The sequence below is a fragment of the Oncorhynchus tshawytscha genome, linkage group LG02, assembly GCF_018296145.1.
Source record: "Oncorhynchus tshawytscha isolate Ot180627B linkage group LG02, Otsh_v2.0, whole genome shotgun sequence".
Lineage (NCBI taxonomy): Eukaryota > Metazoa > Chordata > Actinopteri > Salmoniformes > Salmonidae > Oncorhynchus > Oncorhynchus tshawytscha.
Window position 1 is genome coordinate 65,967,953 of NC_056430.1, and position 20,904 is coordinate 65,988,856.

At 44.1% G+C, this 20,904-nt stretch overlaps 2 protein-coding genes across 2 annotated transcripts; one reads left to right on the plus strand and one right to left on the minus strand.

Annotated features, from left to right (window-relative positions):
• Positions 1 to 1,120: 1,120 nt before the first annotated feature.
• Positions 1,121 to 5,638, plus strand: zbtb45 (zinc finger and BTB domain containing 45). Its single transcript, XM_042305374.1, is given in 7 exon segments — positions 1,121 to 1,881; positions 1,884 to 2,278; positions 2,280 to 2,528; positions 3,452 to 3,600; positions 3,832 to 3,982; positions 4,090 to 4,354; positions 4,514 to 5,638. Coding segments are annotated over 7 exon segments (2,043 nt in total). The 5' UTR covers positions 1,121 to 1,454; the 3' UTR covers positions 4,921 to 5,638.
• Positions 5,639 to 8,448: 2,810 nt separating this feature from the next.
• dla (deltaA) lies at positions 8,449 to 13,977 on the minus strand. The gene is given in 13 exon segments (XM_024413977.2): positions 8,449 to 9,092; positions 9,220 to 9,341; positions 9,450 to 9,753; positions 9,755 to 10,266; positions 10,417 to 10,633; positions 10,798 to 10,967; positions 11,220 to 11,350; positions 11,488 to 11,548; positions 12,352 to 12,558; positions 12,561 to 12,608; positions 12,722 to 12,782; positions 13,061 to 13,362; positions 13,476 to 13,977. Coding segments are annotated over 11 exon segments (2,016 nt in total). The 5' UTR covers positions 13,483 to 13,977; the 3' UTR covers positions 8,449 to 9,092; positions 9,220 to 9,341; positions 9,450 to 9,453.
• Positions 13,978 to 20,904: the final 6,927 nt, after the last annotated feature.

Genomic DNA, 20,904 nt, shown 5'->3' on the forward strand with positions numbered 1-20,904 from the left:
GTGAGCTAAATCATTAACGTTACAATTATGCACTACATGTAGCTAACCATCCATATGCATACAGATCTGTGTGTGATTCTGCACAAAGTCTGTGCAGTCACTGGCACTGTTTTTGCAGCAGAAATATTGGAGGAATACGCGCTAATTCCAGCTGTTAGATATTTGTTTACAGAAATGCATGCATATTAATATACGCTTATTATTATCGCTACACTGCAGATATGTAAATAGGTAGAATAATTGTCGATATTAAATAGGTCGAAGACCAATGCAAGAAGACTGTGCTAGCCAGGAAGCTAGCTAGCTAACGGTAACGTTAGTTTGTAGCTAGCTTGCCATTTTCAACCAGTGGCCAGCTAGTCAAGTTAGCCATGCTAATTGAACCTGGTAGGTGTCTGCTTTGGTTATTATAATTTATTGTAATGTCAATAAATTTCTACAAACCACATGCTCGTAGTTGTTCATGCAAATGCACACCGAAGATGTTTGTGTGTTCACGAGACTGAATTCGTAAAGAAGAATGTCAACCTACATAACATTGGCTTGATATCTAGCTAGCATATGGTAGCATTTACTGTGACAATTTGACAGTTATTTGCCTGTCTGGTTGCATAGATATTTTTGTCTGAGATAGGGCTATTGACATAGCTATGTCTTACGAAATATAATATCATGATGCATTACATTTATATCATCGACATTATTGCAATTCACACATACCGCTCTTTCCACTGTCACTCAACCACACAAAAAGGGCTTTAGCTAGCTATGCAGATCATTCTTCCAAAAAAATTATCATCATGGGCTGTTGTCTGCCCCACGCGCCCACTTATTCCCGCCCTTATAAATCACTTGCCTTGTCCAATCAGGCATGTTACTGTGATCATTTGTGTGTAACCTTTATTTAACTAGGCATGTCAGGCAAATATTACAATGATGGTCATTTAGACACATTTTTAACAGGCCACCAGCCTAACCACTACTAATTATTTTACAGGACTCTATTAAATTTGTAATTGTAATTTTGTACCTGTGGATAAAAACAAAATATTGTCAGGATTTAGCTAGACCAGTTATATTATGTTACAGCACATACAATACTCTTGTTGAACATAATTTTATATTTTCTTCCAGCAGGGTTGCACTGAGAACTTGAGGTGACAGACTGCATGGTTAGGGGTGCCCTGCAAGACTGCCAAGGAAACCCACTGACCAAAGCAGGGTCATCACTCAGTTAACCTCACACATCCTATTATACCTGCTGACACAGTGGATACAACTTCATTACCTCTAAGCAGCCTGATGAGTGTTTAAGGGGAGGCACCCGGCCCGCAGTGGCCCATGCTCCGTACCCACTTCCCTCCCTGCCTTCCCTCCCCTTAAGCTGATTCAGAGCCGACAGTCACTCTTCCCGGCACCACCTCCCCACCCACCCTGTCCCTCATCCTCAGGCCATGGCTGCGGGCACGGAGACGGTGCACTACATCCACCTGCACAACTCCAGCCAGTCTGTTCTGGAGGCTTTACGGACGCAGCGGCGTGAGGGCCTCTTCTGCGATGTGACGGTGCGCATCCACGATGCCTCACTGCGTGCCCATGCCTGCGTGCTGGCCGCTGGCAGCCCCTTCTTCCAGGACAAGCTGCTGCTGGGCCACTCTGAGATCTCGGTGCCGCCGCTGGTCCCCGCTGAGACGGTGAAGCAGCTGGTGGATTTTATGTACAGCGGCTCGCTAGTGGTGGTGCAGTCACAGGCCCTCTGCATCCTCACCGCCGCCAGCATCCTGCAGATTAAGACGGTCATCGACGAGTGCACCCAGATCATCTCCCAGAGGAAGGTTGCTGCTGCTGCAGCAGCCGCAGCAAGTGGGGGTGGAGGAGGTGGAGGGGGATGACAGCTGGGGTCCTGCCCAAGCAGGAGGAGCGGGGAGGGGGTAAAGGTAGGGACAGCGGTGGTGGTTGTATTGGTGGGGGTGGCGGAGTCAGCGGTGGTGGGGGTTACCAGAGCTTCTCGAACTTTGCCTTGGGGGACTGTGGGGCAAGCAACATGGTCACAGGCCTGGGCGGATCAAACTTGATTGTTAATGTTAGTGAGAGTGGCCCAGGAGGCGCCCTTGGGCAGGCTAACCCAGTGGGGCTGATGGCTCTAGCTGACATGGGCAGCCCCGGGGCCCTCTGTGGGGCTGATGGGCTGAGCTCAGGGGCCGCCGGGAGTCCTCATGAAGAACTCAAATTGCACCCAGGATATGAGGTACAAGCTGAGAGACCTGCTAGCGGCAACCGCTAACGGCGCCAATGCTGGAAGCTCAGGGAATCTCTCGGTTGGCTGCAGCTCTGGTGTCAGCAGCGTGGACAGCATTGGCCGGGACAGTATCCGCAGCAATGCGGCTGACCTCTCGGAGGAGCTTGTGGGGATGGACAGATACTGCGAGGAGGAGGAGATGGATGGACATCACAGAGGGAGAGACTTGGACAGGGACAGAGGGGCAGGAGGACACAGCCGCAAGCAGAGGCAGCCACTCAGGCTTCAGGTAAGTTCCCCAATGGTTACAGTTGTAAGGCAGGCAGATATGCAGCCAGACATAAAGTGAATAAAGCAGGATTTCTAGATGGCAATTACCCTCATTGTGTCATTGCTGGGAATTAAGCTATAGATCTGAACGTCTCAGCAATAAACATAATTGAAAGGAAGTTGCTGTCCAGAAGTTTTATATTAGGCTATCCTCCTAGATAATGTTCCATGGACTGATTAAACAGTGAACACCCCTTCCATGGGTCATTAAACATGTTAAGTTTTGGATGGAGTGCCAGCTAGCACCTCTTTTCAGTTGTTGTTACATTATACCTAAGCCAATTCTGTATACTCAGAAAAAAAAAATGGTTCCAAAGGGTTCTTCGGCTGTCCACATAGGGAGAGCCATTTTTGTTCCAGGTAAAAACCCTTTTTTGGTTCAATGGGGAACATGTAACCCAAAAGGGTTCCACCTGGAATCAAAAAGGGTTCTTCAAACCCTTTTAGGTTTCTAAAAAGTACCTTGTTTTCTTAATTTGTCCATTGAGAAAATTATATCTAAGCAATAAGGGGGTGTGGTAATATGGCCAATATTCCACAGCTAAGGGCTGTTCTTATGCACAATGTAACGCATAGTGCCTGGATACATCCCTTAGCTGTGGTATATTGGCCATATATTACAAACCCCCAAGGTGCCTTATTGCTATTATAAACTGGTTTCCAACATAATTAGAACATTAAACAAGTATTTTTTGTCATACCCATGGTATATGGTCTGATAAACCACGGCTTTCAGCCAATCAGCATTCAGGGCTCGAACAACCCGGTTTATAATTGTCTTTTTACTGTCTTCACATTCCTGACCATACACCACAGTTTGAAACACCAATTTTAGACTCTGATACTCTAATTGACTATATATTTTTCTTTACCTTCTCTTAGGTTCTTGTAGGAGAGGAAGTGGTGGTGAAGGATGAAGGAGTGCAGGAGCCGGATGGAGGGGTCTTCGGCTTGGAGGAGGGAAGACGTGTTGAAGGGCAGGAGGGCACACAGGAATCCATGGCAACCTTCGGCCAGGTGAGTCTTGTTTTGTTCTAGACAGCAACTTGATGTTGGAACATGGTGCTGGCAGAAAATACCAGGGTTGTGGGTTCAAAATCCATATGGGCTGGATGTTCTGAATCTGTAAATTGCTTTGGATAAAAGTGTTTATAGTCATTATTTTATCATTATCACAGTTTTAGAGACTTTTCATGGTTATGTATTAGGGTCAATTAAATGAGGTAATAGTCATAAGTTAATTTTGTCTCTCTGTCTTACAGGAGGGTGTATTCTATGATGAGGCTGGAGTTTTCTCCCCTGAGGCTTTCTGGCCCCAGAACGAGCCTGCTCAGGCCATGTCCTTTCAACCCCAGAGGAAGAGGAAACAAGCCACTGTCTCCATCTACCTCCTCACAGTCCATCAACAACCAGGTCAGTTACAAATGTAAACACTTTTAAAATAGTTATTGCAACAATTTGTAAACTTTAATCATGAAAGTCGTTGGTGGCCATTATTTAAATTCCTGTTTCCCTTTCAGCTACTTTTTCAGTACCCAGTCAGCCAATCACAGCCATCAGCCTCATTCTTTGTGGGCGGACCGATGGTGATTGACAGCATGGCAGGAACGGAGCACAGCCAACAGGCTCTGCCCCCAGCACCAATGACCCCTGCTCTGTCAACCTGTGGCACACCAGGCCCCTCCCCTTCCTCCCAGGGTTCTGAGACGTCCTTCGACTGCACTCATTGTGGGAAATCGTTACGTTCCAGGAAGAACTACAGCAAGCACATGTTCATACACTCCGGTAGGCCACCACTTTCTATATATACTAGTTACTATCACTTCCTTCAAAACATTTACTGTTCATGATTGTTGTATATACATGTTAAAACTCCACAAACAGATAGTGTCTCTGATACCATGTCATACTAACAGATCCTATTTTCTGTTGTGTGTGCCTCAGGTCAAAAGCCTCATCAGTGCAGCATCTGCTGGCGCTCCTTCTCCCTGCGCGACTACCTCCTCAAGCACATGGTGGTGCACACGGGCGTGCGCGCCTTCCAGTGCTCTGTGTGCGGCAAGCGCTTCACACAGAAGAGCTCACTCAACGTGCACATGCGCACGCACCGGGCTGAGCGCACCTTCCAGTGCACCGTGTGCCACCGGGCATTCACCCACCGCACCCTGCTGGAGCGCCATGCCCTGCAACACGCCCACCATGGGGCCAACCAGGGCCAAGGGCAGGGACAGGGCCTCCTGCAGACCCCCAAACACAGCCCTCCAGCCCTGGCAGGGCCCTCAGGCATGTGCGGCCCAGCTGGGATGGGCGGCACCATGGCCAACATGCCCAGCCACGGGCCGCCCTCCTAGAAGGAGAGAGAGGGAGAGGAGGGCCCAATTCCAAACTGATCCGTCACCCCTATCCTGGAGCCCTTTTCTGATCTCAGAGGATTGCTAGGTATGAGCAACATGGTGGATGCTCCATCTAGACCTATTGGAGGCTGGATGGGTTGTGCCATATTACTCACACCTATGAAGCCCTTGCAGATATGCAAGAGGGAGTTGCCAATGATGGAAAAAAGGGGGAGATAATTGGTTTGGGATTGGGGAAAAAAAGAGAGGAAAAGGGAGAGAGGCAGAAAGCTGTTGGAGACTAATTGCTGGAGATTGAAGGGAGGACATGTAGGAGGGTAAGAAAGAGAGAGACAGAAAAGGGGAAATGGAGAGAGAAAGCAAAACAAGCTACAGCTAGAAAAAGAGTGCAGGGTGATGAACCGATGAAGAAAAGAGCGAATGAATCAATGAGAGTTACCATCATACATCAAGACGACATAGGAACACTATTACATGCAGGAGGCATTGGACGGCCCAGGATCATATACCTCTAAACAGGAAGAGACAAGAAATGAATTAAGGACACAACTTTTATTTTTAAATGTGACAAACGTTTCAGCATGTTTTACACACCTCAAAGAATACCTCGGTGGTCCAAAGACAGGCATTATGCTACACATGTTTAATAGCTACTTCAAACAGCAAAACAGAGGGAACTAAAGCTACCTGAAATCCCTTCCTTTTAGAACCGTACAATTTTTCTTTACATAATATTCCTTTACATTGTTGAGTTATTTGTCGCTCATTTGTGATTTATTGATGAAGACGAAAACAATAAGGCAATGAGTTAAAACAGTGAAAAGGGATCTTTCAACTATAAGTGACACTTTTTGGGATAAATTAGAAAATCTACTTTTATCAGGCTTTTTAATCCATGTGTATGGGGTTATGTGTGCTTTTGGGGCACTTGCCAATGAATGGGAAGGTTTGTTGCTGTGAACTATAAAAATGTTCTCCAACGGCTTCATTTAATACTTAATGAAAATGTTTTTATTGTAACAAAATAAATCATGAGGAAAATATAATCACCCAGAGTGGAATTAATTACCACGTTAATATTTATTACAATTTGACAATGATACTATGCACATGTTTTTATTGTAACTAAATAAATAATGAGGAAATACAATCACCCAGAGTGGATTTGAGTACCACGGTAATATTTATTACAATTTGACAATAATTACTATGCACAATACATTTTTGCACATTGTGTAATTTAATTCAGCTTTATATGTTGTCCTACCCTAGATATTTGACCTTTAGAAAAATATATTTGCCCTAATATTACAATGTATATTATATCATGGAGATCTTAAAATGTTTTGTTTTTTGTTTCCAACCTCCCACCTTAAAGATGATTTTAGATATGCAGTAAATAGACACCCACTAAACATAAAGGGCAACTGAGCCAGTAAGACCAGTAAACCCCTTTAAGATTCCCTTCTGGTCCTCACTATAAATTTTATATAAAATGTCCCCCACAATGAAGAAACATTCTACTTGATCATGATGATCTCATTGAGCTACGCACTGTTCTGATGGTTCTAATCTCTATAATGGGAATCTGTTAAAACCCTGTTAATAGGAAGTTGACATGATTTATAGATCAGTTAAATCTGTTCTGCATATAGTTCAGGCTGACCCTTGTGAACAAACAGGTGATTAGGCTGTTCCAGAGATTTTCATATCCTCAGCAACTCAAATGTTTCTTGTACATTTTGTCTGAGGTGGACCTGTGTACAGTACTATATTATGTGTGCTTAAAGCCATGTCAGAAGAATGCATCCATTATTGTAATGATGTACTGTGTTTTGCATTTTTTTATTTAGCTTTCTTTGAGTGAAGGGGTGATAAATGTCTTTTTTTTTTTTGTGCAAATTTGAATATAACTGCAAGTCAAATATGTCATAAGAAAATAAGTAGTTTTTATAAAGCACCAATCATGATATGTATACCACATGTTTTATGTATGGAAAAGCTAAAAGGCATGATATAACTTTTTATGAGAAAATTACATGTATGTACTTCAATGACTTTATTGAATTTTAAAACATGATTTTAAACATTTCAAACATTTCTTTCTCCAAATAAAGTCTTATGGCTACAAGCCAACTTGTTGTCCTACAGTTGATTATTTGACCAAAAGGTATAGGGGGTTAAAACAAGCATATTTATTCTTATCAAAATAGTTTTGAATATCTTTTTGTTTTAGGTTTGGTTTTATCCCATTCTAAAAACAAGTAATACATTTTACTGTTGACCAATTTCACAGTTTTCTGTTAAGTCTACATCCCTTCGATCCTAACCAATTTATATGAAAGACAATATAAAAAGCTTGCTTTTCTTAAACGCTATAGATAATCTGTTTCTTTCCAGATTGAGCATTTGAAGGTCTGGCTGGTAGTGCCCGGAACTCTGGCCAGAAGGCATCTGTTACTCAACAACATCTGTTCCTGTTATTCTCTTTTTTTCCCAGCATGCCGAGGGACACACAGGCTCTCCCAAGGGTGGCCTTTTGTGTGGCCCCATTGTCAATTCCATCATTGTCTACTGCTGAAGTCTGTTCCCATGATGCCACGAGGCAGGCTATAGTAGTATACCCGCCTTTAGAGGCCAACCTTAGGGGTGACAATTTACAGTTACTTTATTGTCCCAACTTTTTTGGGCTAAAAACAAATATGATTTCATTCGCTAGGCAACTAAGGAATCAAATGTGTAGAAAATAGAAAAATGTTAAAGAATCATAAATGGGTAATTCCATGGGGAAATTCTAATATCTTATTTTTGAAGAATTTTGACTACAGATATCATCAAATATGATTGTAGATGTATTACAAAGCATATTCAACATAAAAAAAAAACATTTGGATAAGTTACATTGACTGGGTGTTTGTCAGTTTTCTGGACTGAACATTCATCAATAGTGTTAATTGTTTCTTGCTTCATATAAGGATGTTTTAAAGTAGTAGTTTGCATTTATCACATTTTTCTATAGGAGTGGAAATCGGAGTAGTACATCTAGCGTGGGGACATAGTTTTTTCATGAATAGCCCCCGTTGGTCTCCACGGAAACACTTTCAACTCCTGGCAGTGACCAACAGCATCGGCATAGAATAGCCCACCATGGGGTAGCCAGGGGAAGACAACAGATGTTACTGATTAACTTTCCTCACAGAACCCAAAGAATGGCTAGGCATGGGCTGACAAACCACAGTCACACAAAAAAGTTGTACTTTCAATTATATTTATTCAATTAAAAAACAGTAGCAGAGGCAGTAACAATAATAAAATGTTGTACAATCCCTCTTACTTTAAATAACATTTCTTTAAAAACAAATTCCTTGACCTGAAGTGCCTTTGCAAATATCAGCATTAAAAATGTATTTAAATAATCATAACAAACATACAAACAAACAAATATACAATATAATTAAAAAAGAAAAATAATACAAAATCAAAATTATTAAATTAAATTAAATCATACGTATTTTTTTAATCATACAATTTATTTTTATTTTTTTATTTTTTACAAATGGACAAAATCCATATCGAAGCAAAAAAAGATTTTAAGACAAAGTTTTCATCTCCAAAAACAATCAATACAATGTTATAAATGGTTCGGAGGGCTTTGAAACAACACACTTCAGTTTTACACAGTGATATAGTATACGTAGTACAGTCCTCACAGGTCTAGAGATTGGATCAGAATCCATGTTAACAGCCTTGTACAGGCCAGTATGGCCAAACATCCACCGTTTGATGCAGTTCATGTGCTCAGCAACAGCTTGTGGGGATAAAGAAAAGGGCTGGGTGCAAATGTTGCAAAAACTTCAAACCTACATTTGACATCGTACATCACCTCTATCATGACTGTTTGTCCATTTTTCAATCTCGTTATAAAAACTTTGCTTGAGGTCGCTTTGAAAGGTAAAAAAAGTTTTGCCCCACCGATTCCTAACCCACAGGCCTCCACTGCCTGCACTTATTTTCCAGTAGAGAACCAGCTCACTCTGAATATCAGTTAAACGTCTCAGTATCAGCAGCAGTCTCAAGGCGGGACACCTCCCCCTAGGGTTAGAGCAGCATTTAAAGGAGTATAAAACTCTCCCATAGAGCAAAGAGCAAATTGGTGGCTTGCGTTACACCTATGGAGACAAGAGAGAAACAAAATGGACATTAGTTGTTGTTGTTTACAAAGCTCTTAGGGAAATGCAGTGACTTTATCAAACAATTATAAATGAGGAAAAGTTAAGAAAAGTATCCCAAACTCACCTCAGTTGCAATTATACATTCATCCTTCTCCTCTGACATGACAAACACGGATTTGTACTTGGTGTCTGCACATGCAGACATTTCTGGAAGTTTCATTTCATTTCTTGAAGTTTCTGATGTCACTGATGGAAGATAGACAAAGATTCACATTAGTCATCTGACGTTCAAATTATTTTTTGATTTTTTTGTGTTATATGATTACATCTATTATCTTATTGTGTGTTCTTTACCTTTTTAAATGTTTGCTGCGTTTATTTCTGCACTCCTCATACTCAAAACCCGAGTCCAAATTTGGCATTTCTCTTCGCAAGCTGAGGCCTCCAGGCTCAGCATTGACTCTTTGGCCACCTGCTCGTACTTCACCTCATGCACAAGGTTATAGTCCGCCGGCGGGTGGCGGCTCTTGTAGCTGCTCCGACACGACGGTGATGGTCCGTCCATGTCGGCATCGCTTCCGAAATCCATTTTCTTGTTGATGTTCTTGACACCTGGCTGTGGCCCGAGCCCTACGACGCTTACCGACAGGTCCTTATCAACCCCGGTGACAGTTATTGGTCAGGTTGTTTATGGTCTCACCTTCACCGACGGTGGTGCCGCCCTGGCTACCACGCTGCATCTTGTTGCGGACGCAGCCCACCAGCACTGCACACCCTGCTAGCAGAAGCAGCACCAGAGCTGTCCCAGACCCCACCGCCATCCAGGGGATCTCCGAGCCTCGAATAGCTGCATGGTCTGGGAGCAGGAACTGGCAGTTGCGGCCACCGTAACCAGGCACGCAGGCGCACACATAGCGGTTGTTCCTCTCGTGGCAGGTGGCGCTGTTGTGGCAGGGGTTGTGCTCGCAGCGGCTTATGGGAGAACTGCAGTTGCGGCCTGTGTAGCCCGGGGGGCAGATGCAGGTGTAGCCATCAAGACCCTCCTGGCATGTACCACCATTTTGGCAGGGATAGATGGAGCACTCATTGCCAGTGTGGTCGCAGTTCATGCCTGTGAAGCCATCAGGACACTGGCACAGGTAGGAGTTGACGAGATCCACACACCGGGCACCTAGTGTGAGAGGCAGAGCGATTGGGAATTAATGGGTGGTCAATAGTGTGGGGGCAGGCTGTAGTCTGAAAGGTAACTGTTTAAAATTTTAAAAGTACATAAATTGAGATCTGAAAACATATCTGTGTAAGTTGTTCAATTAGCCCTTACCATTGGAGCATGGGCTGGAGGTGCAGTGGTCAATCTTCTTCTCGCAGTTGAAGCCAGCGTAGCCAGTGGGGCACTGGCAGAAGTATCCGCCATCAGGGTTGTCGGCACAGCGGCCTCCGTTGAAGCAGGGACCATCGGCGCAAGTCATGGCGCTCAGCTCGCAGGTGTTGCCGTAGAAACCAGGAGGGCAAGCACAGGCATGCGTGTTCTCCATATCCTTTGAGAAAAAGATTGAAACATAAGCTTAACAAATACATTCCACCAAAATGCATTAGATCACCATCACAACAACAGTGCTATTCATGATTGCCAACATCTTCCAAATCCTTTTGTAATTGAGTGTACATTCGAAACACAATGATGTAATTGTACAGTACTTACAGTGCAGCTTCCTCCATTTCGACAGGGGTTCAGGGTGCATTCGTTGACCTCAATCTCACAAGCATCCCCAGTGAAGCCCGGTCTGCAGGAACAGGTGTAGCTCCCCTGGCCAGTGTTGCTACAAGTAGCTCCATTCATACAGGGCTTGTGGTGAGTGCAGTAGTTCAGATCTGGAGGAGGACAAGCAGCACATGTGGATTAGTCCGTTAGTCCCAATGGAACATATGGCAGAACAACAACAGTAGCAGCCCAGCTAATGTCTTTCTGCCACTCTCACACTTTTTTATTACATTTTTTCACAATTTCTCTCACAACACTATCTCTTTGTCTCTGTTTGTGTCATCTCTCTAAATCCCCCCCCTCCCACTCTCTCTCTCTCCATCCCTCTCTTTCCCCTTCCCTCTCTCTCCAGTGGGACTCACCTTGGTTACAGAAGAGGCCTCCCCACCCCTCCTGACAGTTGCACTGCCACGGCTGCTGGCAAGTCCCATGGAGGCAGCCTGGGTAACGGATGCACTCATCACAGTACCGCCCTTTGAAACCCACTCTGCACCTGTCACACAATAATTACAACACATTGGTTAGAAACCCACTCAAGTTTATCTTTATGTCACAGATTATTTCTGAAAATATTAACTTGAGAAAGTGTTTTAATAGGTGAAAATCATAGTTGTCTTTTCTCTAACTTACTTGCACTCCCCAGGCTTCTCACAAAAGCCGTGTTCGTCGTCACATCCTGGAAGGCAGAGAGCTACAAAGGAGATAAAACAAGGTAAGAACTATGGCAAAATAAAAACACTTTTTACACATATGCTCTTTGTTTAGTTTGGCTTGAGCAACAAAAAAAAAAATATTGCTTAAATCTGAACAAATGCATTAAAAGGGGGGCAACTAAACCCATTAGCTGTTTTATAAAATAAAAAAGCATTCTCCTTATCATGGTGAAAGAATATTCCGTTTAACATAGTGCATAGAGACAATGGGAGGGTGCACACGGCAAACTCTCTCTCTCGCTAACCCTCTTTCAGTACAGGCCCCTTTTTCATCGCTGTGGGTCAAAACTCTTTTATTCATTCTGTGCACACAACTCCCCTAATGTCTCGGATTGGGGCAGATAAGAGTGGACAGCTGGTGAGTATGTTGCCAGTGCGTGACAGCTGCTCCATTGTCTACTCTCTCCCCGCAGCTGCCCACTTCAAACAATACATCACCCGCATCAGCCAATCAGCGGCCAACCAACTCCAAGAGTAACGAATCGGACGTAGCATGTAAATTTATGGCACGCGTGAGATTATTCCGAAAACTTTCCTCCGCTCGATTTGAATAAATAAAGTGGTCGTGTTTGTGGGAGCGTGGTGTTTTCGTTCAAGTTTGCCTCCATTTTAAATGTTTATAGCCACGCCACCTAACATAAAAAGTAACGTATATTCATCTACCATAATAATGTTATTTGACATGACCCAAAAAGTGTCTATATGTAAAACATGAATAACAATGTTATATCATTTAGTCAAATATTTTCCCAAAAACACCTGAACATCAAGTTTCACTTACGTTCTGTGCAGTAATGGCCTTTCCACCCAGCGTCACAGACAATCTCTCCGCGCTCTCCACAGGTGAAGTGGCCGAAGGCATCGTCTCGTGGGCGGCAGAAGACGGAGCAGCCATCGCCATAATAGTGCTCATCACAAACAAAGCGGTAGGAGTACTTCAACTCGGTTCTTCCTCCAGTATGCAAGTCCTGAGACCAGTCATCTCCACCGTCAGATGTCTCTGAGTGGTCATTGTGCTGATAACACGGTCTGGGTTTTCTGCAGATGGAAATAAGAACGGAACTTTAGCGAAATGTGTGTAAATGGAAGTTATCTGACGAGCTCAAACCACGTAAAGCCAAACAACTGTAGGCAGTTTATTTTGATCATACCTATTGAAAGATCGTCTTTGGAGTCGGTGTGCAGAGCTTCAATGATCAGCGAGAACGTCCCCTGAGGACATAAACAAATAGCATCATAAGACAGGTGGCCAACGGAGATGGGGAAAGAGATAGGCCCATCTAACATGTTCTCTATACTAGAAGGTAAAATAACATTTCGAGACGATAATACAAACATAAACAAGACGAACATGTTTATATATACGTTTAGTCTTAATAAACCACTCTATATAAATGAACCAATTTGTACGCACGGATTTTTAAAGACCTCGTCACTAGAGGTTTATATGAATTACTTGTTTATGAATTAACCCAAGGCAGAGTACTCACCGGCCATGTGAAACCGAAGTTAATTCTGATGGGATTGGTGAATGAACTGTCAGACATGGCTTCCGGAACTTGGAAAGAGTTTGACCCAAGAACAGGCGTTATAGCGCCGCCGTAGTTACAAGGTGGCTCTGGTGATGCGTTTGGCTGATAATGTTTCAGACAGATTCTGAAAAACGTTTTACATTCACACTGTTGCTGATAAACTGACGTCAACCCTCCCTTGCAGCAGTTCATGTTGCCCTGAACCCCTTTCTTGTTCAAAAACTCCTGCAACTTCAGTTCGAAAACTCCTGACAAAAACCCTGTTGAAATAATTGTATTTATTACACAATCATTAACATAGGCTCTGTGATGTAAAATCTTGAAATGGTTATCAATTGAATAGTACGGTAACTGTGTTATGTAGTTGTCTTACCTTGCATATCAAGACGAGCATAACCGCAACTGTCAGAATAATAGCGCGCCCCATATTAAATAAATACAAATAAATAAATAGGAAAAAGTCTTGGAGCGACTCAGCTCAATTTAAGCTCAATATGCCTCCTTTCAAATCATGTTCTGGGAATTAATCATTGAGCACGTTTATTCTCTTAAGAGGTATTCTCTTCAGTTTCTGGTGTCAGCCACGCCGATTTCATTCATGTCCAAGAAACAAAAAGATAATCCAAAATGGATATTGGAACTGCCCTGAACTGTCCTCAAAATTCCGTTACAATGCGATAATCCCACTCCAAAAAAATATTATAATTATAATTGACACAGTTTGTTCCCTGTTGAAACGAAGAGGGCAACAAATGTAGAAAATTGCTTTTGTGTGACGTGGTCTATCCCAAGGAAAGAGTTGTCACTGATCCAACATACTTCCCCGCCACCTTCTTCCTTCTTTCCTCAACATGAATTGTGCGTCTGTCTTGAGTGAAGGCCGCCTGCCGCCAGTTTTATATGGGCTGGCGCATGCTAGGGTAATAAGATGCAAATGAGCTACCCCCCCCCCCAATCTGGCTCAGGGGATCACAATGGATACCTCTCCAAGCCCCATCGTCTCAAATCACAAGCTAGTATTGGGTCAGAAAACTGAAAATGGAGGAATGTCAAAGTATTCCAGCAAACTGTACGAGACTGTCTCAGCAACCTGTCCTGGAATGACTCACTTTCCACAACATTAGAGATTCAAAAATATAGCACATAATAACAAAACAGAATGGCCAAAGTTTATTTCAGTTATAACTATATATCAGTATTTCACAGTAATGTATTGTACAAGATCTGCCTACACTTGGTATTTAAGCTTATTTATGAATATAGATGGGGTAGTTAAATTGTATATTTTTATGTTAGGAAAGAAAACAACATTTATGTTAACATTTTCAGGGAGAGCTCTGAAAAAGCCAAAATATGTGGCGTGCCATGCGTAGTGTATTTGTCAAACCCTGACTCAGTTGATTGTGCAGCATAACTCCACCCTCTTCAAACATTTTGGCATTTCTAGTTGTGGGAAAATGGAATACTTTGAATTAAGGCTTGAGTAATGAAAACATTCTCTGGCAAGGGTGTGTGGTGAAGTAAAGTAGAAAAAAAACATTTGAATGGGCACAGTTTTTCTTTCGCTTTTCCTTTTTCATTCTGTGGAGTGAAGAAAAGGTGTGTGCGTGTGTGTGCGTGCGTGCACGTGTGTGTATGTGAGTGTGTGCGAGAGAGAGAGGAGAGAGACATCCGCGTGGCCGCCCTGAGGGCACTTTGTTATTGTGTGCTGAAGGAATAAGTTTGCTCTCCCTCTCTCTGTGCGCTCAGCTGTATGGTAATTCCGCAGCACCTGCTCTCCCCTTAATATATAGTGAGCGGAGCTTCCTTGGGCGCGCGCCGCTATCCTCACACAATTATAATATACCCAACATTTAGAAGAACGAGCCCCTTCCTGAACAAAACTCAAACAGGAGGTCAAATATATATTTGGCTTTTCCCTCTTTGCTCGCATATGCAATGAATACTCTATTTCTGTGTCCACGATGTGTTTATTTATTGAACCAAACTTAGTGCAGACTGTTATTCAAGTAGGCCTACTTTTGTGTAAAGGGAGGCAGAATGGGGGGTGGGGTATAGGGGTCTCTCTTAATTAGGTCGTTCATTATAGTGTGATTTTCTTTTGGATAATAGCCATGGCCTGAGGTCCATAGTTACCATGCACAGATACATTACGTCACTGCTAAGATATGCAAGTCGAGGTTCGGGCTTGGTTTAAATTCCCTTTTATCGAACAGCCAGAGTTGTTGTTGTACCTGTTTTCTATCCCTATTGACAACACAAACAGCCCATAGACAGAACGAATACATCTTGTTTTTGTTTGTGATGAGCTGTGCTGTGATTACGCAAATCATTCACATTTATTTCACAGTAGAAAGGGCGTTGTTTTTCATTAAAGTCTCTGAATAACTTTTATAGTAGAGTTCGATTCAGTTTGGGTTCATCTTTTCTTGGTGGCAATGACCCAGAAACAGCATGATGCATCTAACCATTGGCCCAACATTTTTCCATTATGGAACATTTTGGGCAAATAAACTGAGCAGTAGTTATACATGAGAAACTGCTTTCTCCATTGCACAAAACCCACCCCTATAGGCACCCATAAGAACTTCCCTCCGCATACATATTTTTATTTGTGTGCTGCCCAACCCACTCAGACTTGAGTTTGGCAAAATGCCACCTTCTCTACTTTCCTACCTTCATTCCTTTCCAAAAATGATGGCTACGGGGGTGACTGTTTAACTAAAGTGCTACTGTAGGGGGCTGTTGTAGTTTAACTCCTGCCCACCAGTAGCTGCTGCTAACAAAAAGGGTGACTCGAGGTCTGACTATTCATCCATTCTCTGTGCTTCCATTTTCATTGATTCTGAATGCACGGGTAGCCCTTGGGGATTCTCCGTGAAGGAACGACACGCCTTCAGACGCGGCCAGACCCTTACAAGCCATCTGCCACTACCCAAACGTCGTTTTTTTCCTCCCCCCCCTCCCTCCTCCCCATCTTCCCTCAAGCGCACGGGTCTATATGCCACTGTCCACTGGCTGGCTCTGTCTACATTGAACTGGAAGCATGTTAAAGAACCTGTAACGGTATGGCTATGCTGGGCCATATGGCGAGGGGAAGCCAGAAGTTTTCGTCCCCGAAGAGTAGACACCACATGGTAGCTCATGGGAACGTAAACACGACGCGCATCACACGATATCGATCATATGAAGTGGTGGGGAGAAGATGATTAGCTTGAATGGGGGTTTGGTGACTGTTACCAAGTGATCAATCGACATACTATTGATTATTTCTGAGCATTCAGACTGTTGGCACGATTCACTACTTATTGGTTCGACCAAAATCGCATTTTATTTTTCCCCCCAAACCCTCAACCAGCTATAGCTTCTGTCTCCTGAAAATAAAACTTTGCATGGTCATTTTTCAGCACAAAAAGATTGGCGACTGAAGGTCAACTTTATATTTGTCTTATCAGGGCTGATGATAGGCCTAATACCAGCAACTCATCTTCCCTGGTCGGGGTTCTCTCCATTTCCATAATTTCTGACCCGCCTGTTTACCTGCTGAAATCCTTGGACTCTGCAGGAGCAGCGCGGCCTTTGTGTCCAGATCAGATTACTATGGCCAGCTGCTTGAAGGGGGCACAGGCCAATCCATGGGTGCCCCCTAGTCGTGCTGCTGTCACATTTGCATATGTTGTGGCTGAGGACGTGCTGGGCTTAAATTTGGGGAAGAGTGCCGCGATAATTACGCGGTGGCCCCTGAAGACGCGCCCGTGCGTGTGTGTGGCGCGAGTTGGATGTGTGGGAGTGTGTGGGACAGAGGAGAAAGAGGGAGAGGGACAGAGGAGAGGAGGGGGAGGAGAAGAATGCGTCGACGTTTTTCAAGGAGCAGTGGCCTGTCGCGTGCCAATGTTTATAAAAACACATCTGCCACGTTCCCCCGGGTAACGCCCATGCGTTGGCGCATCAGAGCATATGCGGTCCCTATGCATAAATCGATAATTCAACATCTGATCATTTGTATGACACATATCCACACACAACAAATACTCATGGTGATATGTGATATAATCAGTGAATAATCAATGCAGATATAGTGAGGTGAAGTACATGAAGTAGAAAGTAGTTTTTGATCCCTCCAACTCTTTAGTGTTGATAACTCCAACCATGACATGGAAATATGGGCTGATCAATCATTGTATCATTCTAGTTTAGTTCTAATAAGAATCACCCCAGGCATGATCTTTATTGCTTATGAAAAACGATGTGGAAAGTATGGCGGTAGTTTTCATTAAAGACGATCATTTATTTGTAGTGCCTCCGAGATTTTTTAAGTCTTTCTCATTTCTGAACCAGTGCAATCTGGATGAAATTGTCTGCCACAGTCTATGAATAGAGAGACCTTGTGAATGGGAAAGTGACACCTCTCTCTCTATTTCTCCCGTCACTCTCTATCTCTCTCCACGACATCTGCCCAGCCATGAACAGATGTAGGCACCTGCGTTGTCGGCCCACATATGCACACATGTCCCTTTCAACCTCTCTGGGACCCGGACCAATCACAATGGGATAGACCAAGGGTGTGGTAACCAAATACCCACTATCCCCCAGGACACACGCTCTGTTAGAGGCATTGTCACAAGCAATATCATGTGGCCAGGCAACAATCTGTTCTAAGACTGTTCATTTGAGAGATGGGGGGGTTTGTAGCATGTAGCATGTATCATGTATTAAAGGGGCTATATAAAGTTTCTTGTTGTTGTTGGAAGTTGAAGTAGTAACACCAAGGCATTTGATTTTCCCATGCTTTAGAGACATGAATAGAAAAGCATACAGAGAGAAGCAATGGAGCTGTAATTCAGCCTAGTTCATCATGCTGATCTCCTAAGTGGCCGTTTGGGTAATTCTGGAGTGGCCAAGCCAGGGGCAGCAGCAGGCAGGTGTTAGTTGTGGTTCAGTAGAGGAGGCTGATGGGAACAACAAGGAACAGGGCGGGAGCAGGTTAAAGACAGAGGAGGGTTTTGTTCTATGAGGATGAGTGGGAAAAGTAGCCTGAAAGCCCACTGGCAGCTCTAGATAATAGGGATAATAGCCCTGTCCCTATCCTATCCCTCAGCTGCTGCTGGACAGAGGATCCAAACACACCTGTTGTCTTGTCTTCCCCATTGTGTGTGGATAGCTAGCTAGCGGGAGCACTACACCTCAGGAATGCTCCAGCCCCTTCCCTGCTGCACCACGACCATTAGCCTCTGTCCCAAGAGGGAGGAGGGGAGCTTGGGTGGAAGGTGGAGGGGGGTGAGGGTAAGCTAGGCTACGTGGTGTGGAAACCAGCAGGGGGGCTATAGAAGGGTGTGTGGTGAGGGAGGGGGGCCGGTTTAGAAGCAGTGTCCTCTTCATAAGGGGTTCCCTCCAGGGTCTGTCCAGAGACCCCTGTCTTAAAACACTGCCCCCAGGGGAAGGCCCTCCTTTGTGAGACGAGATGGGCCTGCAAGCTGGGATGCCAGCTGCCACCTCTGTAGCGTCACAGTCTCCACTATGACAATGCTTCTCTCTCTGGTCACACTGGCCAGGCCAGCAGAGCCCATTAAATAAAGGACTTGAGGGACTCCTAGAAGGGCTGCAGGGCCACAACATGTTTTTTTGGCTAAACGTTAATGATGACAAACTACCATGTGGGATATGGTGTATGACATAATAACCTCTAGTGATATTGATTCTCTCACTGTGTTGAATACAATGGAGTGTCTAAAGACAGATGAGTCATGATTTGGATGTTATTACATCATGAGATAATCAATTAAAACAATGCTTTAAGTGGTTTCTGGAAGCTGTACTGAATAATAGGGCTGTATTGACTGTTGTCTTATTTCTTTCATGGAATTGAATGGAGTTAAATGATGAAGGAAAACATTTAAGTTTGTAAAGTAACCATTACAACACATTGAGAAAAGCACAGAACATTTACTTACAGTCAAAACTATATTTTGGAAGGATGGTGTGTATCCCAAAAAGCATCCTCTGATTTGAAAATTTGAGACTAACAGCTGGTGAAGAAACAATGAAAACAAAAGTAATAAAGCGTATTGCATCCACTAAATTATAAAATGACATTGAGTGTACCATAAGTCTTCCTCACTGCAATATTAGAGGTTATATAGCCTAAAAGTGAATGTAATATAAAGTACAGCAGATCTCCAATCATGCTCATATAAGCATTTAGGCATTTGTGTATGATATTCCCATCCATAGCTCAGGGAGTTTGTCCCCCCATTGTATGGAGCTCTAATGGTGATTCTAATGATGCCTTGTCCATCTTTGATAAAAACCAGCACGCCCCTCATTAAAGACCCAGGGATGGTTCTCATGGCCCTCTCCCCCATCCCCGGAGCTGGGTGGACAGCAGGCGCGGGAGTTGAGACAACACCGTGGCACACGCCTGTTGACCGAGCCACAAAGCAAAAGCGTGTGACACTCACCGCCCCAACCCCAACCCTCTCCCCAACCCCCGCCCTGGCCCCATTGTCCCCCAGGGTCCCCCAGCACAGGCACAGACAACCAACCCCCCCACCTTATTCTCTATCTTAAACCCATACCCCCTCTTCCTTTAGAATCAATTTTACCAATCAGCTGATCCCTAGCTCTCACACCAGCAGGAATTTTAAGACACACCCTCCATCCCATTTTAGTAGCCCTCCACCCATTCGTACCCCACCCTACCCGTCCGATCCTGGGAACATCAGCTGCTAAGGTGGAAATCCATCATTGTGCGTAAGAAGGTTCCCCCTCTGCACATTGCACAGTCATTACCATACACCATACAGGGGAGGAGGAGGGGTGGGGCTTTAATTCACTGATTCGCATGCAGACAGTATTTCTTGGGAGGGTGGGGCCGGGGCTGGGATAGCTGGCTGAGGATGGAGATGGGGCAGGTTGGTTTGATGGGGATGGAGATGGTGCTGGTGGGGGGGTACAGAGGGTTTTACGGCTGCCGGGGTCAGGCCTGTCCTGGGAAAGTTGGATTTTCCATTTAAATCAGCACATGTTGTGGCCTTCTGGTGGCTGCGTGAACGCCTCACGCTGACAGATGGCCGCGGCCCATAACTATAGAGTCCGAGCGCCCGGTCCCCGAGGGATACAGAGAGATGGAGCGAAAAGGAGAGAGGGAGAGAATGCGTTGCTCAGCTGATCCCATCAAAAAGAGAGTGAGAGGGTAGAGCACGAGGGAGGGATAAAGATAGGGAATGAAGGCAGGAAGGAGGAGGGGGGTGTGGGGGAAGAGCCCCAGAGCCCCTTAATCCCAATCGCTAAAATTGAGTAAATATATTTGCCAGCTCTGCAAACTTTAAAAGGGCGCCTGGCGCTCCCTAAAGGTTCTGATTAGGTGTCTAGTCTATCAGCTTGTGGGTCTTTGGGAAGATTGTTTGTCCAAGGGTGGAATAGTGGCTTTGTATGATGATGGTGTTCACAGAGGATATATTTATAGTACCATCTAGTAGAAGTGGGGTGCTGGCTGGTCATCAGTCCTCATTGTGTGATGCTACCTTTTGTCTTTTCACCATGACTCTTCGTTAATCCTATTAATGAAACAAAGTCATTGCCTGGTTAAAGATCCCACGTCTCTGATTTGCATATTTTAGGAATCTTCTTTGAATAAAAAGTTTAAATATCACTGGCACTGGTAGACAATGAAGCCCTGAGATGCCCGTCACCATATACATATATTGTCACACCCTGACCATAGTTTGCTTTGTATGTTTCTATGTTTTGTTTGGTCAGGGTGTGATCTGAGTGGGCATTCTATGTTGTGTGTCTAGTTTGTC